This window comes from Hippopotamus amphibius, chromosome 16 (genome assembly GCF_030028045.1).
Source record: "Hippopotamus amphibius kiboko isolate mHipAmp2 chromosome 16, mHipAmp2.hap2, whole genome shotgun sequence".
NCBI lineage: Eukaryota > Metazoa > Chordata > Mammalia > Artiodactyla > Hippopotamidae > Hippopotamus > Hippopotamus amphibius.
Window position 1 is genome coordinate 4,111,567 of NC_080201.1, and position 27,252 is coordinate 4,138,818.

The following is a 27,252-nucleotide window of genomic DNA, read 5'->3' on the forward strand; positions in this document are numbered from 1 at the left end:
AGAGCAGGGTGACAGCAGGGCGAGCAGGCCATGGGGGCAGCGTTAGAACTGCCACGTTTTAAACTTTTATACACACGTATATTTACTGAAGTAGTGAAGTAGTTGATTTACAGTGCTGTGTTTCAGGTGTACAGCACAGGGATTCAGTCCTATACATTTACGTATCTTTTCAGATACTTTTCCCTTGCAGGTTATTACACAGTATCGAGTATAGCTCCCTGTGTTATACAGTACTGTAACTTTAAAAGCAAGCTCTGAACCTGGAGTGGCACACAGCTACAGTTAGGAACCGCAGGTGGTAAGAGCAAGAGCCTGGGGGAAAGGCTTGGACCATGCAAACCTGCTTCTTTAGGGACCCCAGCACACTGCTGTTGAGGTGCCTGCACGGGGCCTTCTGGAAGCCAGGGCACCGCGGGCACAAGAGCCGACGGGAGTGGCCTGACACGTATGACGTCTCTTCTCTCCACCTCTTCCATCTTGAAAGCCTTCCTCTCCACATGCGGAGGTGCCGTCTGAGGCGCAGGTAGGATGCTCAGGAGTGGGCAGTGACCCACACACCGCCCCTGCCCCATGAACTCAGCAGTGCAGGGCACAAAACAACGGAGAGAGAGCTTACCTCCTTCCTTCTGCTATTTGAGGATTAAAAAAAATCTATTTATGCAAATCACTAGTTAATAACTTTTGTAAACAGTACGCAAGAATGGTCTGGGTGCTGGGTCAGGTTGCCCCAGGGGCTGGTTTCAATTCCGGCAGCGCCGTCTGGCTCACTTGAACTCCGGTTCCTGGAAAAGGCTTCTGCCGTCAAAGAAACACCACACACGCAGCTTTAAACCAACTTTGTGATTTTTATTGACGGGCGACAACTTTGTACTCCTAGCTATCACTAACTGTGTACAATTAGAGACGCGGCATCGTAGAAGAGCAGACAGCAGAATTAGACAGCAGACGGAGGGAGAGATCAATCTTCATTATTTTGCCCATTTTTCATTACGTGTACACAGAAGCATGAGTGCGATTTGAAATCTTTTAATGGCAATAAAGTTACAATCACCCATCGACGTGACTGACATCTTAACAGCCAAACATTTGATCTGCAATGTGTACGTAAGCGGCTTCTCATCGCACAATTATTAAAATGTATTTTTTCTGTTAGGAACCAGCAACTTATTTCTTGTGTTTATCTTTTGAAGTAAGAACTATTTCTTCTCTGATAACTGGCTCATTTTTATCATTTATCAAAAACTAAAGGGTGAGGGAGGAAAGTGTGATGGATTAAAAAATTTATTTTTGTAAGGAAAGATAAAATTCATTTTCACAAATTTACAAGTGTTGTTGCTGGTGCAAGATTTATTCTACTATGCAATTAGACTGGGAATCAAATGCAATTTCCCCTTCTTATTCAGGAATTGGCATTATTTCAGAAATGTGTTTTTTGTGTGTATTTTCTTAAATCAAGCGACAGTCTGTTTCAACCAGATGATTTGATTTGGAAGTTAGAAGTCAACATAAACTATGCTGTGCACAAACCCCAAGGCGTCTCCTTTCGTTCTAGCCCATTTCTGCAACAGGGAGAAAGAGTTTCTCTCTAAAGAGCCACTAAAGAGAGGAGGGGAGTCGGTGAGAGTCGGTGCTCTACAAGCGGCGTCGGGCGCACACAGCAGGGGCTACAGCAGGTCCACGCGGCGGTAATACAGGAGGTAGGCTGTGCGCTCAGCAGTGGGCTTCACCACCTGGTACTGGTTAATCACCTTGACCGTCTGGTCATCGATGCGCAGCCAGCCGTTGAGACCGATCTGGAAGACGTCCGTGGTGTAGTGGCCGCCTGTGGCGCTGCTGCCGTGGTGGTAGACCACTGCAAGAGAGGGCCGGGGGTGCCCGTGAGAGCAGCTCCACACACCAGCCCCTACGGTCCCCGCCTGCTCCCGCCACAGACCTGCCTGTCCTGCTGCACACCCGACACCAAGGCAGGTGGGACAGTGACGTGATTATACCAAGCAATGCTGTCTCAAGTCAAAACCCTTCAACAACTTAAAACAGAAAGTCACACATCCACATCTCAGGAGCACATTTAAAATACTCAATGCCTCACAAACAATAAAGCAAATGTCAACTAAATGTGGTCGTCCCATCTGTCAGCCGCCTCAGGACTTGACACTGGAGGCAGCTCCCTGGGAAGCAGGATGTGGAGACGCTCCCTGCGGAGCCGTCAGCCAATCGCCCTCTGGAAATGCACACGAGGCCCAAACATGAGGCCCTGATCCAGCCAATTCCACGTCTGGACTGTTCTCAACAGAGTATCTGAATCTTGGACAAAGTGAAAACATGGAAAAGCCTAAATACCCACTAGAAGGAATGCTGAGTGCATGACAATAAGATGAATTTTTTTCATAGAAAAGATTGAGTATTGGGTGGTGTAGGACAAAAAAACAAGAATCCGAGGTTTTCTGTGGACTGTCACCCCCGACAAGGACAGCGATGCCCCAGAAAGGTTGCCAGGGCAGTTAGCTGGGCAGAGTGGACAGCTGTGGGGCCACCCTGCAGACACAGTACTAATCACTGCTCTTTTTTTCTTTAGAAAGAAATTTTCCAATTTTTCTAGAACCATGTTTTAACCAAAAAAAAAAAAAAAAAAAAAACTTGTTATTTACTTTTTCATTAAAATTGTGTAATTCAAATAGGAAGCCTTAGTCAAAGGTCTAAAACAAATATAACTGTCAGAAGATGTAAAAAAGTTATTAAAGACAGTGGAAGGGCGCGTGCAGAAGGGGCGGGGGTGGCCCGGCCAGCAGCAGACCTGAGCCCCCCCCTACCGTGACCTTCCGGGAGGGGAGGGGGACAGCACGGTGGCCAGGGTGAGCTGTGTGCTGCTGCGAGTGGCATGCAGACAGTCACTTGGAGAGAGGGGCACAACCTGGTAGGAAATTCCAGCAGGAAATGCACCTGAACATCAGCACGCTCTCCCACTGGTAGGGACGTGTGGGTCCACCCCGAGCCAGTGACCTGGGCTGGCCAGAGTCGGGATCTGCACAGAGGCCACTCTGCTGCGGCTCAGAGGACACTGGGGCCCTGGCCTGCCAGGGACGAACAGGACTGGTCACATGGGGAGAGCAAGACGGCGGGGCCATCAGGTGGGAAACCAGCAACGGGGCCCGCACCCGCTCACGGCTTCCTCTCATCCTGCAGGTCACAGCGATGGAGAGGCTGCGGCAGGGCAAGGGGAGCCCAGACACCAGCATGTCACTCTGACCCCAAATCCAGCCTGGGGCTCCTGTCCTGGATTTTCACCTCTAAGACCTACCTGACTTGGGTTTGGTGTTTTGTTTTGTCTTGTTTTTGTTAAGTGACCAGATCAGTAGGATTTAAAGGACCCATGGGTTTAACTGATTTGCGTTTCCTCTAAGACACTTCATTCTAAACACTGACAAGAGAAGCACTCTACCCGTATTCATGTTTCTCAAGCAGCAGCCCTGTACCTAACACAGTGACATGTCACAGACACCTGGCCAGCTCGCATCACAGAAGCAGAGCTGAGAATCAGTTTCCCAAAAGCTCACGCACTGTACTAGTTCGTTTCCTTTGTCCTGCAATCAAAACCACTTGTAAAAGTACCTCTTTACTCACATTTTACAGAAAATTGCAACCAATCCAGTGGCCTTATGTCTGGGATTAGAAGGCTCAGATGAGGATCCAGGGGTGCAGGTGAGAGTGACTTTAGAAGGAACTTTGGGCCGTGGAGGGCGGGCACAGTGTGCACTCACATGGGGACCTCTCGACCAGGAGACAAGACTTCCTAACCCTGCCCTTGATCACCACCTTGCCTCGCAAGGTGCAGGAGCCTCGGAGAAACACGTCATCGCCCTGGGACCTTGGTGCCAAACACCAGGGAGCCAGGCTGGACCCTGGAGGCCCTCCAGTCTCAGAGGCAGACCACAGAGAGGCCTCCAAGCTTCCAGCCCCAGGCAGGTCAGGGGGAGGGTGGCTATACCCCGGGAGTGCAGTGCCCAACAGGTCCCAGCAGGCTGGGCTGAGGCCATGACCAGTCACCTCCATGGAGAAGAGCAAGTCAGAGGGAGCAGGGCTTGGTGGGAAGATAGAGCCAACTGGGCCCAACACCTTCCAACGTGGCACCTGACCCACCCACAGACCCAGGGCCCCATCCAACATCCCAAGAGCTCAGGGGTGGACCCAGAAGAGGAGTGTGAAGCCCTGCTCTGCCACTTAAAGGCACAGAGTGGTCAATGTTCCTTCAAGAGCTTCAGTTTGTTCTTTTACAAAATGCGGACAATACCACGCAGCTCTCAGGACAGTTTAGGGACTAAATGAGGTACTATATAGAACGTTTCCAGTGCAAAGGCTCAATGACCGTGTGAGGGTCAAAAAACAGCAGGCATTACACGCAGGCTCCCCAAAGGCAACACAAAAGGAGGGGTGGCAGAGAAGCTAAAAAATTCTAATCAACACGGCCAGAAAAGCAAACACGGGTGCAGCAAACAGCAACTCTTAAAGGACAGAGAAAGCCTCAAAGGCATTAAAGACTCAGTCTATAAAAGGGAAAGAAGGAAGGATAAGAAGTGGAAAAAGACCAGCTGCACAGGGAGCTCTGGGCCGGGAGGCAGGAGGTCGTGGGGCGCCGGCGGCTGGGCTGAGGTGCGTGGTGGCCGAGGAGCCCTTGCTCTCCCAGCCTGACGCCGCGGCACCCACTCCACAGGCACCACGACCACGGCCTGGCAACCTCACTCCTCTGGCTCCAAGACAGAAACAATCATGTTAAACGAGGTCTCATGTGGGGCTGAGCTTTAGAGCCAAGAGGATATTCTGTCAAATTCCCGACACACCAAATTTTAAGTAAAACACACATTTTCAAATGATTTCTGGACTTAAAAAGTCCACAGGGATACCAATAATCTATTCTCTATTATAATGGTATTACAACAAAGTTGTGCCTGGGTGTAAGCCTCTTTTTATCATTGCTTTAATAGGAAAATAATGTCGTACAAACTTACCTGCAAATAGCCTATAGGTTCTGTGGCATTTAAAATTCTTATTTTTAACCCCTGGAGAGAGCAGTTCTGAAAAACAAAACATCAACAGCTTTAATCTATAAAAGCGCTGACATACAGAGCTCACAGAAAGGGGCAGACAGCAAGTAACCCACCCAGTGGACCAGGGAGACCAAACAGAACTCTGTCCCTTTGTCTGCACGAAAGCTGAGCAGCGAGGAGAGCGGCGGCAGGGCAGCAATGCGGCTCAGCCGAACGCGCCCCTCAGAGCACGGGGCACACGCTGCGCCTCCAGCTCACGCCTGAAACTCCTTACAAGCAGATGTCCCAACAAACGGGAAAGGAATAGCAAAAACAAAGCAGCCCTGGAAAGCCTAAGGTTCAAAATGTTTTACACGAGTCAGGCCACAAAATGCCAACAGTGAGATGACTTTCACCTGGCGTTTCTTCCCCTTTCTGATCCTCAAACGGATCGCGACTGGCACAGGAGGCAAACCTATCAGCCGAAGGCGGCAACTCCTGAGCGCAGGGCTGAGGGCCAGAGTCCTTCGTAGAGGGAAGGAAATGCAACGTCCCTGGGGTGCAGGTGAAGCGACGGTGACCCCCAGCAGGTCCCAGCGCTGGGCGGTGTAGGGAGGAAGGAAGGAAGAGGACGGCAGGCCTGCTCCTCCAGGAGACCAGGCACGATGTCCCACGTCCTCTTTCTGTTCTCCAGGCACCTGGACACTTTGAGAATCACCTCTGGCTCGTTACGCCCCTGATCAAACTTCAGTTTTGCACAGAACATTTCTCACAAATTCTGAAGCTTCCCAGGAAGGTTCTCCTTCAAGCTCACTTTTAGCAAGACAACCGGGTGCTTTCACCAGGATGCGCCCAAGCTACCAAGCCCCAGAGGCCGGGCAGAGACCCAGCGCTGGGGCCGCGGCTCTAAGGCGGGGTCACTGCTGCCAGAGGGCGGGGTCCCCTCAGCCCGCGGGAAAGGTCCTCCGCCCGCTAACAAGCCCAGTTAACCAGGCTGCTCCGCACAGCTCTTAACCCTCAGTATGAGGAAAAGCATTTTCTACCATTGACCCATGAAGTTTTTATATTTTTTGGTATTTTTCTCACCTACTAATCTTTTCATATGGTTTATTCATTTTTGCCTTTATTTTAAAAAAAGCCATTTTAGTGAGAAATTTCAACCTAAGGGTCTATTTTAACAGTCAAGAAATTTTAAAAAGTCACAAAAGAGAGCTCCTGAATCCTGACACGACCCAGAAAAGCTGAAGTGTCAAGAGGCTGGCTGACTTCCAGAGGACGTGGCCATAAACACCCTGCCTTACGGAGTCATCACCTTTACTTATTTCCAGGTCCACAGGATAGTCAATATTTTTGATAAGCTTCTGACATCCACCTGTCTTCTCGTAAACAAACCGCTTCAGGTGCAGCACAAGGACAGGAGGCAGCTTCTCCAGAGTCACTCTTCGACTGATCTCAACCTGAGACACAAAGCACACAGGACAGGCCGTCTTACTCCGAGGGGCAGACGCCATGCCACCTCCCGCTCCAAGACTCAAGGTTCCGGGCAGTGCTTCTCACACCTTCCCGAGTCACAGGGTCTTTCTGAGAGGTACTGGCCTTCTGAGAAAAATGCGTATATCCCTACAGACACAACTGCAGGGGGTCCTGAGGTCCCTGAGCCAAGAACCTTTGTGCTAGGACATTAAATTGGCATAAAAATTTGAAAGCTTAAATAATACCTTGAATTATATATGTATTAACTTACTTTTTAATAACTCACAGTACTGATAAAACGGAGGTCAACGTGTTTCTTGAATTAGACACTTTAAATGACCCTAAAGCTGTTTAGTCTAACCACTGGTTTTACAACAGTTCTGGTTTTATTAATTCAAAATGCCCCGTAAGTACTTTCACAGGTCTACTGAACGCTGCCTTTCATTAACACGCATCGTCACAAACAAACTTAACCGCTTTATGTACTGTTCCCTGCAAATGTGCTGATGCTTCCTGCATTTACACGGAGAATATCTTCGGTAGAGATACTTGTTCAAGTAACAATCCAAAAGACAGCGGCACATAAAAAATACCCAGGAAGCTTCGGAGGCCTCCGCGCATATCTGGCTGAAGGCATCTGAAGCAAGCCTAGTGGTTGCCACTGCCCGGTTTATTAGGTTTACAGACCCTTTCAGAGCTGTCTTCCACCCAGACTGAGAGCCCAGGCGTGGAAACGGCCTGATCATCTCGACATCCCCATGGAGTCCCTGCAGTGCAGTGTCTCACACCCAACAAGAACCATGAATGAATAAAAGTGTGACTCCAGTTCCACAGTCAAAACCAGAGGTGACGGGGTAAAACCCCAGCCTCCCCACGTGTAAAATGAGAGTTAGGCTGAAGTGTCTCTGCAATGGGTTCTCAGTGCTGGTGACCTGTGATTCTGTTCACTAAGGGGCTCATCTCAAATCTTGGACCGTGTGTTCTGGGTTTCCACATAAACTGAGCCACACCTCCTAATCGACCAACAAAACCAGACCGTTTTCACGTAGCTAGTACTCTGTATAATCATATTTTCCCACGGATCTTCCTGTGTTCCCAGAGAAAAACAACTTTTGACCTAAACACATAGTAAAATTAAAGTAGGTACTTTAAAAAGTAAGTTTTTAAAAAAAACACATTCCAGAAACTGCGTTACTTGCTCTTCACAGACACGCTGTACCAGCTCCTTCCTCAGACACCTGCTTCCACAGCCACGGAGCAGAACAGCCAGCAGCCCTCTGTCATCCTCACGCCTCCACCAAACGCCACTTCTTTCTTGACTCCTTCCTCCAAACCTGCCATCTAGAATCGATCACCTCTTCCTCACCCTCTCTGACCCCAGGCTAACAACCACAACCTCCGCAACCTCAATCAGTACATCACACACCACTCTCCCTCAAAAAGCAGTTTAATTGCAGCAGGAACAAACGGGGAAAACAGACTTGTCACCATAGGGCTTTCCCAGGGGCCCAGGGAAAGGCTGCCGGCCTCCCCAGCAGGACTGGCGGCCACAGGCTCGGGTGGGCGGCAGCTCCAGGGAAGGAACCAGGACAGAGTGCACCTCTGGAGTCACAGCTGCCCCAGCAGAGCAGGCGGACAGCGCCACAGCCAGCACATGACCCAGCCGCACCAACAGGCCTCCTGAGAACAAGCCCCCCCTCTCCTCCCCCCATTAAGTCCCACAGCCAGACTCTTAGCTTTTTCTCTAAGCCAACTGCTGAGATTCTGTTTTGGCTCCTACCACTCTTACTTTGTAAACAGAATTATCCACAAGAAGCAATTAGAAAACACGGTGGAGGACTAGGCCTAACTTCTGCAGATGCCCCGAGAGGCTGGCTTGACCGACCCACAGCAGATGGAAGGAAGGTGCCCACGCCCCGCCTCTGCTCCTCTTCCCGTGCGTGGAGCAGGAACCGCGAGGCAGGGCAGGGCCCTCAGCCTGTGAGGTGCTGGCCGGTGTCCTACACTGGGCCGCAGGCTCACCCTGCAGCCCTCACACAGGGCTACTGAAATCGGGCTCCACAGGGACACCCTCAACTGTTCCAAAAGCACCGCCCTAGCTTGTCTGCATCCATCTCCCCAGCATGCTTCTAGGAATTCATGGCCGCGAGCAAGGAGGAGGAGCCGGGCGTAACTGGTGCGTCTGGACAGCCAGCAGCCACCGAGCCTGCAGAGGGCAGAGAAGGAGCCCGCTCCTGGCGGAGCTGACACGCACACATCCTCCTGACTCCTGAAGACTGACTCAAGACGTTATCTTTTTTCAGATCATATCAAAGAGTAGTCGGCACCAGAACAATTCCTATTTTTCAATGTCCTTGAAGATCTACAATCAAATGCAAACCAGATGTGTTTAGAACGTCATTTTATCCTAACTACATCATGAAATTGTGCTCTGCAGCATCAGGAATGCGACTAAGCTGTCGGTGCTGTCAGAGGTGGTGCTGAGGCTGTGGTGCCACGATCGGGTGGCCAGTAAATGAAACGCAGCTCAGATAAAGAGCCCAGAGATTGTGACCTGCGTGTCATGACCTAGAGCCACAGGGGGCTGAGAGGATCACCTCTTTCAACCACTCATTCTCAAAATGTGGAAGCTTTCAGTCCAAACAGAAGCTAAGCACCTGATGTGAGAGGCAGAGCTCAAACCCACTTCTCTCCATTCCGGAGTCTGTGCTCTTCCGCCCACCCCAGAGGGCCCCGGGACAAAGGTCCAAGATGGACTGTGAACATACCTCTTGTTTGGTCTTGGTGGTGTAACCCTGGACAGACTCTCTGGCCACCAGGCTTTCCAAGGCATCCTGGACGCTGCGTATCTTGTCAGACTGGATATCCAGCTGCAGCGTGAAGAACGGCTGCAGGGTGGCAGACTCTTTTGAACTCTGCTGGTAAACCACAGACCTGAGAGTGGAAAACACACCACATCTGAGAGCCTGCCTTTCCACTGCCCCGAGGTTGCCCAGCAGGACAAGAGGGGCAAATGCTGCAAGCGAGACTATTCAGTATCCCTGTCAGAAGACCAGAGAGAGCAGAAATGCCAAAAGTACACTGAACTTAAAAATAATTCCGCTCAATACCACCTCAAAATAATTTCTAGCAACTCAATTCAGCCGATGAAAATGTTCCCAGCCTAAGAGCCCTGGAAGAAGACCTATCCCATCTTTCAAATGCCTTCCCCTCCACTTTACCGAATGCACTGGTAGGAAAGGTGACGATCTTGCCACCTTTCTACCCTCTCGAGGTGTCACAGCCTATTCTAACAAAAAAAGAGGACACCCCAAGGTAAACAGAATGCCTTGGATGGCACTTCCCCTAAGAAAACAACTTACAAGGAAGGGGAACAGGGTGTGTGCAAAGGGAAGGCGGTCCCCACCCTCAAGGAGAAGGCTGCCAGCTCGGCCTTGCTTCCTTAGCTGGTTTTTCTTTTCATTTTTCAAGTTTTTCTGAGTAAAAACGTGTCGGGCCCATGTCTTGTGAAACCTCGGCAAGGAGACATTCCAGAAGCTCAACATGGGATTCTACCTCTGCAATCTGAGCCCTAGCTCACACACGAGTAAAAGCAGTGGACAGGTAGTCAGACTTCACGAGGAGCTGCCGCGAAGGGCAGGTGAGCAGCTTTCCTGCCAGGTTTCCATCTCTCACGCTGCTTTCCCAACACACAGCATAGGAAGCACCTCCAGGCTCCCTGTGAGAAGGAAGCCTTGAGGGAGCAGCCATTCCCTTGGTTCCAAAGAGGAACAGTGGGAACAGCTGTCATGGGCCTGGACTCTATTTACCAAAAGGGTTTGGAAAAGGTGGAGAAAGGTGCTGGTCTCTCTGGGGAAACTGAAAAATCACAAGAGGGTGAATTTTAGTTGGTCGGAATAAAGAATTACGTTTGGGAACTCCCTGGTGGTCCAGTGGTTAGGATTCCAAGCTTTCACCGCCAGGGGCCTGGGTTCGATCCCTGGTCGGAGAACTAAGATCCCGCAGGCCGCACGGCAGCCCAGAGGCAGCACACCATTAAGAATCACGCTTAATGGTGGCTCCTACACACACACAAGAAGCTCCTAAGTTACTAGGAGTAGTTCCATATCTTTGCTTTACAGTTTTCAAAAAAAAAAACATCAACAACCAATTTCAACGCCAAGAGCCCACAGAGGTCAAGGCTACAGGGCCGTGGACGAGCATCTGGGGAAGATGGAAACTTCTCCCGAGAGGATTCTGATTTTCCCCACTGCTTGCTGTCACACACGTCTGGGATCTCTGTGGCCCTGCAGTTCTGATGCTGTGCCTACCCACAAACAGGGAGCTCTCATCACAGCCACTGGCCGTGCCCTCGTTTCTCCCCTACCCTCAGTGAGCGCCCCGAGGTGGCCAACGTCAGGCTGCTCGGCCTAACAGACAGCCTCCTCTCACTGCTGTTCACCAGCCTGGACCCCCGCTTCCCTCCCCCAAAATGGCCCCTGCATCTGGAGAAAACACATCACAGGGGCAGCAGTGGGGCTGGGTGTAAGGAGGCTGACATGAAAGACTCCAAAACAGAAAGGGCCTGCAGAGTCTAGCTCACAGCGAGGGCACAGAACGAACCTGTTCAAGGTCACGTGACCCGCTTGGGAGGGGGTCGGGCAGATTTCTGAGGTTTTCATGAGCTTGTTGCAAGGCGCTCAACCTAAGCTGTTTTAGAGCAGAGAGACTGAACTAATAACTTTCAGTGCCTTGGAAAGGGTGTAACGAAAGGCTAAGAGTTCACTAAAGAAAACAAAACACACTCCTGTAGGTGAAGCTGTGAGACCTTCAGAAGGAAATCATGCTATAATGAGGTCCTTGGAGTAAGTGCACGTTCTAATGAATTCCACATCATGGTGGTACTGAATGGTTCCAACGTAAATAAATGAAAACCTTCTAGGAGGACTCCATGAATGAGCACAGGGCAGCTGGTTTGAGGGCACCGGGCCAGAGGAGGTGCCCAGGTACTCCAGGAGGCCACGTGTCCTCCTCCATGTAACAGCATCCCTCAACTTCTGAGCTCACCTGGCTTCAGTGCCTACAATTCCTCCAATCAGGTACGTGAATTTCTTCTCTTAACAAAACATGTATTTCCATTAACTTGTCTTTCTCTTCCTACCCAGCTGGGAGCAGCTGGATGGAGGGAACGTCAGTGTCGTTGAGGGGTGAGGGGCGAGGAGCCCACTGGCAGACAGGCGGGGGCAGCGCCCTCTGCAGGACCACCTCCGTGGGTCACGTGAGAGCCGTGGGGCCGGCAGGATGAGCGTCAGGAAGTTCAAGAACAGAGCAGGCACAGGGTGCAAAGGCAAACCATCCAGTCCAACATTTCTTAGGACAAATCTTACACCTCCCCCCTCCAGCAAAATGGCAAAATCCTGAAAAAGGCAAGTGCTAAATTATTCCAGAAAAGCATAAAACCTGATGTGTCCACCGAAAATGCCAGTGATGGGGGTCTGAACAAAATCCGCCTGGCGAGTGACCGAAGTCTTGTTCCGGGGGCCCACTTGCTCCCATTCGTCCTCACTTCCTTCGCCTGGTTCTTCCTGCTCATCTTCGTTCACTGAGTGGCTTTTGGGTCCATTGGAAATAGTGAGTTCTGAAAAGAAGACAGTCGGCTTACGCTACTATTTACACAAAGAGCAAAACATAAAAATAAAAGAAGGTTCTACATAAACCACCTACACAGATTTCCAACTGGAGCTTTTAAGTGAGATCAGGGTGTCTCCTACACTGAGGACAAACACAATGCGTGTGATGTCACAGCATCCCTTCTCGAGTGACCGGCGACAGAAGACGCCACGGGACACCTGGAGAACGCAGGTGGGACGGGGAAGCAGACTCTACTGCGTAACTGCCATCAGGCTCCTCATTTGCTAAGGGACTCGGGTCCCACGGGAGAGCCATCCCTATCTCAGGAGACGCGTGCTTTACCATTTAGGCGTGAACTAAACTGCCATCTGCAACTAGATTTTGAATCCCTCGGGGGAAAATGCTGCAGGGATTGGGGGGTAGAAAGAGAGATCAGCAAGACACGGTGACAACTGCAGAATCGAGGGATTATGCAAGTAAGCACCAAACTATTCTTTCAGCTTTCCTCTATGTTTAATCATTTTCCTAATTACAAGTTGAAGGGAAAAAAGAAGAGGTTCTGGAAATACATTCATATATTTGAAATATACAAATATAACATTCTCAATGGTACATAAACAATGTAAAAGCAGTTATCTTCATGAGTAAATAAGTGACTCTTGAAAGGCAAATGACTTTTGGGGGGAAAGGCAACTTATTCTATGAGTACATATATAACATTTGTTTAAAAATAATTCTTAAGAAAATGCTCTACACAATTCTGTAGCAAGCACACCATAACCTACTTTCATTATTTGGTGAGAGAAGTTTCTTCAGGTTCAGCATTTCCTCGTGAAGTCCATTTAGAATGAAACCTAAGTACTCCTCAGCATCTTCTTGTCGACCCTGAGAAGGTCAAATAGGATGGCATTAATTTTAACCCATTACTCTCCAAGGCCTGCATGGAATATATTATCTGCATATACAACCTATGCCTTCTCTTAAATTTTCAATAAGATTTAACATAAAGTGCTTCCTAAAAATCACACGACTTTTTCTTTAGACAGTTAAGATGCCTGCAGCAAAGTAGGGGGTATGGAGGAATTAAACATTGATCTCTAAGCAATAGAACAAGGATTTCTTTTTAATTTTGATTTTCTCCATTTTTGACATTTTCTACAATAAATATACATTACTTTTATAATTAAAAAGTTATAAGTTGCTTTTTTGTTTAAAAGAAATAGACTACCCAACCCCAGGGGTTACCATTCACACGGAAAGTTGTAAAATTAGCAGCCCTGTACGTCTCCTTCTATTTTTTGGTGATGGGTAACCATAGGAGAAAGGACCCAAATTATATGTGACAAGCTCTATTCATTTAAAGACTTAGCTGCCTGTTTTACAAACACAATCAGCATAACCACTCGTAGATGAATCACACACTGTGGTCACACACTAGCTGTATACTCTCACACGGGTTCCACTTGATGATATAATGCATCATGACTGGTTCAGATTTCCTTCTCTGGAGCATAACCGCGTGTGTGTTCCGAGGATCTGCGAGTTCCTCTGCTCGTGGTCTCTGAGCAGATCTGTTTGCTGCAATGGAACTGTAGCTGCGGACAGGGGCTGTCTGGTGTGAGTATGTCTGTGGGAAAGGGCAGAGGCTGGCACAGCCCACGATGCAGAGCAGAGTTACCCGTGCCGGGAAAGGCCTGCTCACTGTGTTGGTCCTTGGCCGGCGTCTGGGAACCTGGATTTTGGGGCGGGGGGCGTCCCACCATTCCAAGAACTGCGAAGGGAGCAGACCCCAGCTGCGCAAAGTGTGATTTGCGCTGAGCGCGGGCTTTCCCACCAGGAGTCGGGAACTTGGGTCCGTGCCAGGCAGAGGCTGCCTCTGTGACTGGCCCCTAACACCGCCCTTGGACAGTGAGCCTCTGAGGAGGTCCGTGGTGGGCCACCTTCCACACGGCTGTCACAATCTCATGTGGCAGGAATTCAGCGAGCCCACGTGACGGCACCCGGTCTCAGGTTTCCTGCAGACGCTGCCCCCACATCTCTGCTCTGTGCTGAGGTTGCTTTGTGTCCTTGGGCTGTGCTGAATCCGCATGAGGACAATAGCTCCAGAGCCCTGTGAGACCTTCTAGCGAATCACCAACCCTGAGGGTGGTCTTGCAGACCCCTATGAACCAACAGTCATGTCACTTCGAAAGACACAGGATCTCAGCGCTGCTCAGCCACAAGAAGCCCCTGAGCTTTACCTCTCCCCCTCTGTGCTGGGGGCCCCCCTCTGGCTTCCAAAGCACCTGTACGTGCGCATCTATCTTAGCACTCGTCTGTTTTCTCAGATGACAGATCAAACTCCCCTAGTGGAGGTAGAGGGCACCGTTTATTCCAAGTCTGCATCTCTAACGCTAACAACATCCCTGAATTCTGAGCTTCACGTGAAAGGCTAATTATGAGCACGTGACAATGCCCTGGTGGTGTCCTGCTGCACGGCCCTGCGTATCCACTCCTCTTCGAAACAACAGGGCTTCAAACAGCATTCCTTTACTCAGTTTAACAGAGCTGTCCTATTTCCTAAAGAACTTCCCTAAGCATCGTTTTAATTGCTTGTACTGACTCATCACAAACTCTGTCAGGGAGGAAAGAAATGCTCCAGTTAACTGCGCAAAGGGTACCCCTGATCTACCCTCCATGCCGTCGGGGCCCTTCGCAAGACCTCCGTGGCCCTTGGAGCCACAACGTCAGCAGCAAAGTGTATGGTCAGAAATGAAGGTGAGAGAGTCCGGGCGCTGAGGAGCTGCCACACGGGCAGTGTGACACAGCTGTCCTGAATGCCGCCCCGGGCTCCAGGCCCTCAGCCCCGCCCCAGCTGCAGGGCAGTCCACGCAGTGGTTAAGGAGCTAACCCCAGGGGCTGCCAGGCCCTGCCACTTATTAGCTGTGACCTTGGATGATGATGTCACATTTCTCAAATGGAACCAGCAGACAATCATCGCACTTTATTCACAGGGTTAAGTGAGTGAATGTACCGAACCAACTTAGAGCGGTGGTTGGTCACTGAAAACGACACACGAGTTGTACCTGATGACGTGATCACCATCCCATACTCTCTAATTCATCCCAGCAACTGACTCTGGAGCAGCCTAGATCCACTGAACACACATGGAATCGCCACACTTAAAGCAGGGGGCAAGCACAGAACACGCAACACGTTAAGGCACAAGCGTCACACTGACTACGGAACGGCAGTCCCAACCTTTTCAGACAGGCTCGACTTGATAACTGTCAGGAGTCTATAAATATACGTGGGTTCAAAGGCAGCTCCGGGGCGGATATCCCTCACGATCTTATCCCCAAGAGCTGCAACAGAAACAGGACAGATGTTCACAACTGAGGTCCTAAAATGACACAAAGCATAATCATCAACACCCCCCCCGCCCCGCCCCGATGCTGAGAGGCGCACAGGAACAGCAACCAACATGTAAAAAGACGTTCTTTCCAGCGAGACTGAGCTTCTCAGTCACCTGACCTCGTAACCCCCAGTATGCAATGGTCTCAGAACCCTCGTTTTCACTCACCTTGTCTGGGTTTTGGAGGGACTGGCATATTAGTAAACTCATTCATTAGCCGAACACTAAATATGGGGGAAAAAATGTTTAGTACTTTTTAAAAAAACATACTGTTACTAAAGAGCCTTGATGGCTAAGTAGAACATTAACTAGTATGAAGATAGCAAACTTTACATAACCAATGCTGTAACAGCTAATGAGTGCTTAAATCTTTTCTACACAAGTTTTGGGTACATTTTAAGTGACATAAATTGGCAAACACGAAAATTCATTCAATTGAATCTAAAGAACATAGATAAACAACGTTCCAATTCCATTTCTGGTTAACTTCCATACAAAATCATGAACAGTAAATTTTTTAAAAAAACAGAATTACAGGATTCATTTTCAGGACATGAAGAACTTTGCTAAGCTATTTGAATCTAATTATCAGAGGGGGGAAAGCCCACCCCTTAACACACTTTCAGCAGCTTACTTACAAGCTATCTATCATGGGTGTGGACGTGCAAGGCCTTTGCACTTTTGAATACAGAGGAATGAACTTCATCAGGTGATACATCGGAGGGCAGGCAACCAATGCCTGCAGTGTCTACGTGACGGCAGTAAGGAAGCGTAAAGGAAATGAAACCAATGCTCCCAATTGTGGAAAGGCACATAAAACACAAGGGCACATAAAACTAAGTAAGCAGGAACACTGAACGACTTAGATATGTGAACACAAAAGGGAGCAAGCCAAATAATGCCATGGATAACAGGCTTGTGATATCCAAACAGTTTATAAACAAGAACTTGATTCAACCAAGATCATCAAGTCAACTAAGACAAGATTTCCAGTTTCAGGGGTCACTCTGCCCTGTTATCAGGACCATTTTAACGAGAGTTAGACTTGCCTGATTCTGTCAGTCACAGGTCAACAAATCATCTCTCTCTTTTTGGTCAGGAATAACCCAGCTAATAAGCAGTAAGGAACCAAGGTTTTGGATTCAGAACATGGGGCAGAAGCCCCTGGAAGCTGAACTAAGCCGAGTGTGCCCGAGGAAGAGAGAGCTGCAGACAGCCAGCCTTGGGGACAGCATCTGAGAAGGATACGGCATTAATGTAGCACCAGTTTCCTTTATTGATCAGCCCACGGGGTTGCAATGACACTGGTTTATGAATCAGGGTCACGTTCTCCAGTAACTCTGAAAGAGGGAAGCACAGTGAAGACATTAGTGGCATCTCGTGACAACTCTCACGTGCTACTCTGGGAGTGGGACCCCCTTCCCCGGAGCACACGTCACATCCAGCGGGAAGGCAGGCTGTGTTAAAGCTTTGCACCATTCAACATCATGTAATTATCTAATGATTAAATTTTTCAAAAATATTTCACCCCAAACACTGACATTTACTCATCTTCCTGTGATAATACAACTCGGGAGCACAAGAGCTGTTTTAATAAGAAACAGAAAAGGCTTAAAAAAATATAACAGCATTAGGGAACAGACTTAAAAGATAAAGGCTTTTTTAACACGGATAGCTGGGCAGGCCTCCTTAATCACGTGGTCCTCAGATACCATCTAGAAAGGTGTTTACGTGCAGGACGAATCTCCACATCTGCATGCCCAGCGCATCGCAGTGGGTGTTCGGTGACAACACCCTTTAGGGGTAATTATCTCCTACTAACTAACCTGTATTTTCATAAGAAGTCCTACTTAGAATCCTAGAATCCCTTACTCCATTTAGAATCCCTTACTCCATTTAGAATCCCTTACTCCGTTTAGAAACAAGCTTCGTCATCCTCAGGTTCATCTTTTGACAGCACTCTTCCCCACAGTCTTAAAGTACAGCTGTGAGTGCCAGCTTTATAAAAGAATGCTTTTATGTTTTAAATATTGATAAGTAAGTGCTTTAACTGGGCCTTTTTCTTTTTAGAAATGCTTTACAACAAGGTCTCCCCATGTCCTCTTACAAATCCTTTAACAGTGATAAGTCATAATTTTTGGATACCTTCTACTCTTGGCGAGTGTGTTACAACTTACGAATGTTAACTTGCTGCACTTAATCCTCAGTGATCCTGGAGTACCACCACCATCTCCCCTTCACCAAAAGGAAACCAAGGCTCAAGGGTTAACTCACCTGCCTGTGACCTCACAGGAGCCAGGCAGCACAGTCACAGTACCCAAAACCCATGATCTGTGGCCACACGACACAGCCTCCCGTAACTTTTAAACTGTGCACTAGGGAGCACGCACTTGATATCAGCACCCACCCAAGGCATCGCTCAAACAAAAGAAGCCTTTCTTGTCTAAAAACACAGTTGCATTGGCAGGTCCCAAACATGAGCATTAAATGAAGAAATTAATTTGCAAGATTCTAATGTCAACACAGACACTCCCTCCCTCTCTCTTGTGAAGGTAAATGCCCTCTGTCCTCTAACTAATGAAATACAGAGAATAATTTTCCCATTTATTAAAAAGTGAAACATTACTGACTCAAGAGAACCCATGGAATAATCTACTCAGACTAAGCTCGCCAAGTCCTCTCCTCTCTCACTATGGGGCACAGCGCTGGGCTTTCAAGGAGGAACAGATCAGGCACAGAACTGAACCACACACCCACGTGACTGACACCAGCACAGACACTGTGCTAGGAGCTCCACCTGAATTATCCGTAATCAGCCTAACAACCTTGTCAAAGAGACACCACTACCATCCCCATTTCACAGGTGACAAAACTGAGACCCACCCAGAGGGGTTAGGGAATTGGTGCAGGGCACGTAACTGAGCTGACATATGAGCCTGGGTCCCAGACGCTGGGCTCTTAGCTCTCAATAGATAACGGGCTCTGCTTTAAAATCCTTTTACTCTATCTAAGGTTTCGGACACTAACTTTTCCCCACAAGCTGAAGATCTTCTCACAGTCGATTTTTTACATCTGTCTTTGAGCCATTTTATCACAACAGCCCATAACTTCCAATATGTGCCACAGAATGGCAATTAATTATTCCATATAATTACTCTGCAAAATATCTGTGCATTTTCAAACAAGCATCAGTCCCAAATGAACACTCCAGCATGACACCTGTGAATCTCTGACATAGTATTTTTATATCTAAAAACAATATTAAGTTTTCATATAATCATAAAACTCAAAACCAACTGCCTGCCTAATACAAGGACCTCTGGTAAATGACATGCTGCTGTTTGCTAAGCCCTGCCTGGGCACCAGGACCTGCAGGCACAGGGTGGCCCTGCTGCAGCAGTACTTGAAGACCAGTGAAGAAGAGACAACATGGTGCAGCCTAAGCCGGCGGGTGGGGAGGACGGGACAACAGGCAGTGGAGGGGGATGCCCCTTCCAACCCAAAGACTGGAGACACCACACCTGAGGTGGCCACGGCCCATGACTGCAAACAGCAGCACCAGAAGAACGTCTCCACCTGGGGTGGTGCCTCCCACCCAGAGGAGAGATGCAACAGGACGGGCGGGCTCTTTTCTGTCTGGAGCAGTGATAAGATAAGGAGTTCAGTTTTAGAGGCACCAGTAAACAGGAGGCACTCACAGGCCAGCCAGTAACATACTGTGTCTCCACTCACACACGCACCGGAGGCCCTGAAGCTCGGGGCCTGAACTGTACAGCCTGACAGCAGCGGGTCAGAAGCACCACCCACGCTCAACTGACAGGCTGAGGAGACTCCGTAACAGGGACCTAGAAGGACAGGGCGGCTGGAATCAGTAGTGGAGGCAGACGCAGGCTCAAGGGCCTCAAGGAGGAACGCAGCAGTGGAGACCACGCGTGCAGGCTTCTCGGGCCGGGAGCCTGGCTGAGGAGTGAGACAGGAGCACTTCGCTAAGGGGCTCCCAGGATCACAGAAGGGAAGGCGCTAGGGAAGGGCAACTCACCATGGTTTGTGGTGGGGAAAGAAATGAAACAGCAACCTCAATTTCCTTGATGATGCTGGAAGCAAAGTCTCCCGGGGTGGGGGCAGGGGTGAAGGTGGGAGGGGAAGTGGCTTGACAGTTCAATACAGACAATGAAGACAAAAAGAAAATGACCAGGGGCATGCCTGCAAGACCTAACTGAAACTTCCCTTCCATGCAGCTGTTTTAATGGACTCAAAAATATGCTTATAGGTAGTCAAAAGTGCTTTGGATGTGTATCTTGTTAAACTAAAAAAAATCACTTATGACAAGGCCAACTCTGCTCTCAAAGGAGAAGCAGGCGCAAAAATACCAGGAACTAACTGCTCTAGGCTGGAGAACACAGCTCCTCTCATGTTCTTAACTGAGCTACATGCCCAGAATCATCTAAACACCTGCAGGTTGAAACACTCCAGTCCTACAGAATCAGAGAATACAGCCAATTTAAAATTGACTATTAGCTGACTTCTTTCCAACATTTATCTGGGAAACAGCATGTACTGCTTGGATAGAAACCTTTAGGTTCTACATCAACCCTTCCCTTGAATCAATGGCAGCTTCTGCTTTGCTTATTTTAAGGAGCAGGCAGGTAAAAAAAAAAAAAAAAAATTTCACCGTTTCTTCCCCAATATTAAGTCTCTTAGCATCACCTAGTGGTTCGTTTAATAACTGCATATAGGGCTTCCTAGGTGGCACAGTGGTTAAGAATCCGCCTGCCAATGCAGAGGTCACGGGTTCGATCCCAGCTCCAGGAAGATCCCACATGCCGCGGAGCAACTAAGCCCGTGTGCCAAAAAAAAATAAAATAACTGCAAATAACAGAACTTTCCAAGCAGACGCATATCCCAAAAACTAAACAGGCAAAAACTCTGAAACATAATGGAGAACAGAAGGAAATTTTGTTCTCAAGTATGTTTACTGTTCTCAAGTATGTACTGAACTAGCTTCTTTTCAAGTCTTTAACATTCTTTGAAAGAGCCTTCTGGTACAATATTCATAAACATGGACTAGTAAGTCTTTACAAACTTGGAACATACAGAGAGAGAAGTAAGCAATCTAGATTTCCCTTAATGATCACACTGTCATTCTGGAACACGTTTCTCACAGTGGCAGGTCTTCCATAAGCTAAAACGCAGCATCATTCTGTTACATGTTCCAGTGACCCTAAACACCCCCTCGGGACCGGCTGCCTGACCCCTGGCCCGCACCATGGGGCTCTCTGGGGCAGGGTGTGCCGCTGCGCCCCAGGCAGGGGCAGGAAGCTCCTCCGCTGAGTCCTCCCCGCCAGGGCTGCTCGGCCTCCTGGTCTCCAGCCTGCACTGCCCGCCCACTGGCTCCATCAGGTCTCCTCGCCCCCTCCCCCCGCACCCCCTCTGCAGATGAGTGCTGCTCTCCCTCTGCTAAGAAGGTGGCAGCTGTTCCTTTCCTATCTCGTTCCTTGGTGCGTCCTCAAGGCAAGGCCAATCGTTCCTCACGGACTAGACAGGAGATGGCACACGGTGAGGGCTCATTAGCGACATGGGATGAGGTAAACACGTGGAGACCAAAGCTGTCGGTTACGGCAGATGACTCCGTTCAAGTTCTGAGGAACGACCCAGCGGCATTTAAAGGTCATTCCGTCACAGCTCCGCGGGGCACTCCAGTGGAGAAGCGGACTAAGGGCAAGGGTCCAGGAAGACAAGGCACGGATTCCGCCACTCCATTCCCCCTGCATCCCGGGGCACAGACAGCCCCGGCCCCACACCCCACCCCAAGCTGGGATGACATCGTACAGGGTCAGCTCCCCACAGAGCCGCCTAATCCTTATCAGAAAATGAAGAACTAATACAGGTGGGAAGAGAAGGAAAAAGGGAAATTAACTGACGGAAGAGTTTGAGAAAACCAACACTTTTCAGCTCTCCAAAAAGAAATGTTAGCTTCAATTCCTTAAAATTAAGGTTTGAACATTTTGTGAGTACACAGTATATTAATAAAGTCACATTTTCAAAAGGAATAAAAAGGTTGTAGAAAATTTAAGGTTAAATATCTTATTGTCTAAGATTTTCTCCTAAAAACCCAACATCCAAACAATTTAAATGTTCAGTTCTATAACACACTGTACACTGAGCGTTTCTCCCCCTGAATAATCTCAATGACCACAAACTGAGCTGGATACAGACACTTGACAGAGTCCACCATGCGCTGCTCCACTTCTCCTGCCTCATCAAGCAGCACAGGTGCAAAGAGAATGCTAATTCCTGTAAAGGATCACTGTTCCTGTTAGAGTCCTTCTAAAAAGAATCTTACTGCTATATTTCAGAAGTCAATGTTCACGAATGCAGACATATGAGTATGCATACTGCTTTTAATGTTCTGGTATAACCGTTGGCTCTATTAAGTTCCTTTTATAACAACATCACTGTTTCCATTTACAACTCTGCTAAAGTCCAAACGAGCACTGAGGGCAGCAAAGAGGAGAGAGTGGGGTATTTCCTGAGGCTGAAACTTTAAATTTGACTTCTGGCCCCAAGTCATCACTGCTGTTTATCTATTTTACCTTCTTTCAGGGCAAATAATCATAAGTTGACTGTAATAACAAACTTTCCCCCCAGAGGCCTTCTTTTCAACCCATCATTGTTGGTATCATTCACTACCCAGATCTGTTTCAACAGCAACTTGAAGAAGGCGACATCCTCGAGCCACCTTTCCACAGGAGTTGGCAGGACTGCCCAGGAACGATGCTACAGGCCTGGCACGAGATGCCAAGAATGACTGCATATCACTAACAGACACAAAATTGAAACCACTGTCTTCACCTCTGTAACAGCTCAAACATTCAAGTTCAACTTCCTGATGAAATCTGCTGGCACACAAAAACACTGCGCAGTGAACACCGTTCCTTACAGTTCCAGACACACACAGCAGCCCACGTGCGTTACCACAGATCACCCACGGGAGATGATCCATAAACTCAACGGCAACACTAGCACTGTAAACTTTTAAGTCCATATAAGCCATGATTATTCCTACATGTTTTATGCATCGAATTTTGTTTTCCTAAAATTAGCATTTAGGTCATATGACCATGTAAAATCCATGAAAACGCAAGGTGCAGAGCTGGCACTGATTCCTGAGGCTCAATAACTGGCTCGTAATCGACATTCTGATGCTGTTGACCTGCTTTTCTGTCATCTTCCTAACAGAACATTCTCCAAGTGTTTTTCTTTTCCTCATTACATCACTTTGAAAGAACACACGCTATCTTGGTTACCTACTCAGGTGGAGGACAGCAAGGTGACCAACCCAAACCACCACCCGTTGGCTATAGATCAACTTCTGTCTTATAAGTGGAGGGGCCTCCATTTAGTTCTACAACAGAGACATAACAGAAGTATCAGCAAGGACACAGCTATCAAGTCAGGTATGAACTGAACTCTTAACCCACAAGCATGCTTTCTGCAAACACGCGCTGGACCGCCTTAGCTCAGGGCCTGTGCTGCTTCGGAGAACTTGAAGAGAAAATGCAAATTACTGCATTTTTGGAGAATTATTTCCGAAGGACGGGGAAAGTGCTGAATATAAATATGACTTATAAACCACCAAAACAAAGGTCAATCGGGGTGTACTTTTGTTTAAAATAAATACAGACCCAGGAATTCATTTTTCTGAGCAGATCCAACTTGTAGTGATTTTGCTGCTCTCTCCAGCAAGCATTCTTAGGTATAAAACTGTGCAAAATCATCTAATAAGCATGTTTTACTAAAATTCATAATAAATGACATTACTAGATACCTCAATTCCCCCACAGAAAAGAAAAGAATTTTTTTAAGCTAAGACCTCAGTTTACCATGTTCTCTTACACTGGAATTTTAACACCTCCTACTTGGGCACCTGGCCTAGTCTCACCATTATCTACCCTCCTTCAAAACAAAATACACTGATGCAAAACATAAATACAAAATAGCTCTACTTATGATTTGAAAGCATCTGATACAATTTAGGTTTGGGGTAGGACAAGTGATCCTCAGTAAAAATCCAGGAAGGGCTCAATGTTCATGGCAAGGATACGTTTACGTTTCATTTCAAACTCTGACCCTGAGCTAATGGAGGGAGCACAGGCAGAGATCACTCCTACGTGTCTTGTATTTAATAGTCATATTTACTCTCCAACATGGGCACTGCGCCTCACATTTTGCAACTGCTTTCAATACAAGCTATAAGAATTAAAGATTTTTAGTTTCTTTTGCTCACCTCCTAGCTAAGTTATTCCTACTGAAAAACAGCATATATTCCCTCTCAGACACAAACCACTCGCTGAAACCCATACCCCTCCCCAAGCCTCTGCTGGCCTCTTATGCAGGTTCACACTTCCTGCGAGGTTGGGGAAAGCATTTGGTGTTTCAGTGTACCTGCTCTGCCCCTCCATCTCCTTCTTAAATAAGAGTTTACGCTTAAGAAAAACAACAAATGCAACAAAATGTTGACAAATGACACCATGAAGGTGGCCCTGCCACCAAAAAGGTAAAAGCAGAACCCATTACAGTAATGGATAAACAGACCATGAGTAATTGAAAGCTGTCTGTATTTCATTTCAAAACGCTTTATATCCAAAAAAAAGTAAAAAAAAAAAAAAAAAAAAAAAAAAAAAACGCTTTATGTGATTCTTATTCTTTGTTTACAGTTGATTTGTCTTTCTGATTTGTATTTCACTTATGGTTATACAAAAATTACTTGGCACTTACTGAGCACAGACTTATCGACAGGGCAGATGATTCAGAAACGCGGACATCCAAAATAAATGACCCTGGGGTCAAAAATTGGCTGTGGCTATTGATATCATTCTAAGAGCTCAAAAAAGAATAACCTTATCTGAATTGTTGTCCCCTCCTCTTTCTTTCCCAAAAGTTAATAAATATAATGATAGGGACTTCCTAGGTGGCACAGTGGGTAAGAATCCGCCTGCCAATGCAGGGGACACAGGTTCGATCCCTGCTCCAGGAAGATCCCACATGCCGCAGAGCAATGAAGTCCGTGCGCCACAACTATTGAGCCTGCGCTCTAGAGCCCGTGAGCCACAACTATTGAGCCCATGTGCTGCAACTACTGAAGCCCACGTGCCTGGAGCCTGTGCTCTGCAACAAGAGAGGCCACTGCAATGAGAAGCCCGCGCACCACAAGAAAGAGTAGCCCCAGTTCGCCGCAACTAGAGAAAGCCTGTGTGCAGCAATGAAAACCCAACACAGCCAATAAAATAAATAAATTTATTTTTTAAAAAAATAAATATAATGATAAACAGAAAAATTACTCTATCAGTAGAACCACTTAGATGCTAATGCAAGTCAAATTCTATGATAACCAACATCAAAAGATCTTTTAATGGAGCTAGAATTTCACCCTGGAAAACACGGCTCAAAATAAGTGGGCCTATGCTTAAAAGCATGCCCATTAAGGGGACGTCTATGTGGTGATCTGACCTACAACAAACTGAACATACCTTATCATTTTTATAAAGTAAACCTCTCAGGAGGAGAATATGACTAAGGGAAAAAAATTCCAAACACTCCACTTCACCTAAGCTCAGTATGATTCCAAGAATTACTTAGTGTGGCGACTATCACTGCATTATTTTACAACAAGAAATATTGAAAACTGTCAGCAACTACATTCTGTATTTATAAGGTTCAATAACCAGGCTCAAAGGAATAAAGTATTTTAAAAGGAACCACAATTCTGCTCAGATAATTAAAATATCTTTATAACTTATCTAATTAAAAATAGGATTAAGAAAATAAATGCCCCTCCCCCAACTGGGGGGACACACTTAAGCAATTCAAAACTGGATAGATTATAGCAATACTCTCCACTAATACAAATAACTAAGAGCCCCTACTTTCATAGTATTTTATTTCATTTTTTATTTTTATTTTTTATTTTTTGGCTGAGCCTCGGGGCTTGTGGGATCTTAGTTCCCCGATCAGTGAAAGCGCTGAGTCCTAACCACTTGGACCACCAGGGAATTCCCTTCACAGTATTTCAGAAAGCAGGTTAACATCAGATGTTAGCAGGTCAACTAGATTTTAACATACACAGCAACCACACTTAAAACCACTACGTATCAAACCACATTTAAAGTCATACAGGGCTTTCTAGGTGGCGCAGTGGTTAAGAATCCGCCTGCCAACGCAGGGGACACGGGTTCGATCCCTGCTCCAGGAAGATCCCACTTGCTGTGGAGCAACTAAGCCCGTGCACCACAACTATTGAGCCCATGTGCTGCAACTACTGAAGCCCACGCACCTAGAGCCCGTGCTCCGCAACAAGAGAAGCCGTGGCAACAAGGAGCCTGCACATCACAACAAAGAGTAGCCCCCACTCACCGCAACTAAAAGAAAGCCCACGCACAGCAAAAAAGACCCAACACAGCCAAGAAAATAAATAGATAGATAGATGTCATATGACTAGAATGCTTTAAAATATTTTAAATGAATCTTTCTTTCTTATTTTAAATAAAAATTCAGAAAATTTCCCAAGAATGGGAGGTTTCCCTCTGTGAAGCAATTTTTAGGAACAGAAATATAATTACGATGGCTTCTGACTTTCAACTTAGAACGCACGTTTTTAAAAGTATCGCACCGCGTCTCTCTCATTACAGGTTAAAAATAAACTTTTAACTTAATGATCTATACAAAGGTTTTACTGTCCTTTCCTGACTCTAAAAGCTTTCCCTTGCAATGAACATATTTTAATAATAATGTTAATAATTTATAATAAAATATTCACCCAAATAATCTAAAAGTTATCATTTTAAAAGCCCCAAATGGTGACTGATCTATCAATTAACTTCTCATTTTAAAAGAACTCACACACCTAGGATTACTCAAAATAATGTATTTTGTATAAGGAATAAAACACTCATTTAAACATTTTATGAAGTATCACTTGCTGTCATCGACTACCGTCAAAAGGATGTGTTTTACATTTGGTGGAATTCAGACCATTCATAAAAGGGTGTGCATCCTGTATCTTGCTATTGCTTCCACCCTCATGCTGTCAGGCATGCCAAAATGCTAACTCAGCAAACACCACATAAAGCCTAAATAAGACAGCTAATTTTAACTCAGCTAACAGGGCAAGGACCTGAAGGGGTGGCTACTAGTAAATGCCTCAGTACAAGGAAACCTGAAGAAGAGCCCTGGCTTCTTAGGCGTATATAAACACACATGCGCCTCTGTCTCTGACTTCCTACTTTAACTTAAAAAAAAAACCACAAGTCATGCAGCTTTCCAGTTTTACTGTGACCTGGTTCTACTTTTTTGAGCCTTAGCACATCAAATAAAACATTAACTTTAGGCCAAACTGTTACAGTTTTTCTTTTCTTGTCAACAGTTGGCCTTGGTGTGATAAAATTGAGTAAAATCCATTTACTCAATCCAAAATAGGCGTGAAAAAGAAAACACCCCAAACACTTTCTTACATCCTGAGAAATAAAGAAAAGAAACAATCCCAATCCGTGATAATGACAGCGAGGTGTACAACAGCTGGAACACAGACAGGTCTGTTACACAGTCACACAATGGAGCACAACCACTTGATGAAAAGGCAATGGAAACGTAATCTGTCAATAAGAAAATGAGGGGTAATGGACATGGATTTTTCACTTAACATAAAGATATGACACCCCCTCCCCACCCCATTATGCTCATGTATCATTATATTTT

The 27,252-nt window shown here is 47.0% G+C and overlaps 1 protein-coding gene across 2 annotated transcripts in view; it reads right to left on the reverse strand.

Annotated features, from left to right (window-relative positions):
• Nucleotides 1-825: 825 nt before the first annotated feature.
• The window catches only part of USP10 (ubiquitin specific peptidase 10), a 70,147-nt gene continuing 43,720 nt past the window's right edge, over nucleotides 826-27,252 (reverse strand). For both annotated transcript variants that reach the window (XM_057711692.1, XM_057711691.1), the window contains exons 5-14: nucleotides 16,747-16,838; nucleotides 16,137-16,246; nucleotides 15,667-15,722; nucleotides 15,345-15,448; nucleotides 12,890-12,989; nucleotides 11,934-12,111; nucleotides 9,263-9,428; nucleotides 6,334-6,478; nucleotides 5,004-5,069; nucleotides 826-1,852 (exon numbers count right to left, since the gene is read on the reverse strand). In XM_057711692.1, coding sequence (XP_057567675.1) covers nucleotides 1,665-1,852; nucleotides 5,004-5,069; nucleotides 6,334-6,478; nucleotides 9,263-9,428; nucleotides 11,934-12,111; nucleotides 12,890-12,989; nucleotides 15,345-15,448; nucleotides 15,667-15,722; nucleotides 16,137-16,246; nucleotides 16,747-16,838 — 1,205 coding nt within the window. In that variant the 3' untranslated portion in view covers nucleotides 826-1,664. The remainder of the gene's footprint in view (nucleotides 1,853-5,003; nucleotides 5,070-6,333; nucleotides 6,479-9,262; nucleotides 9,429-11,933; nucleotides 12,112-12,889; nucleotides 12,990-15,344; nucleotides 15,449-15,666; nucleotides 15,723-16,136; nucleotides 16,247-16,746; nucleotides 16,839-27,252) is intronic.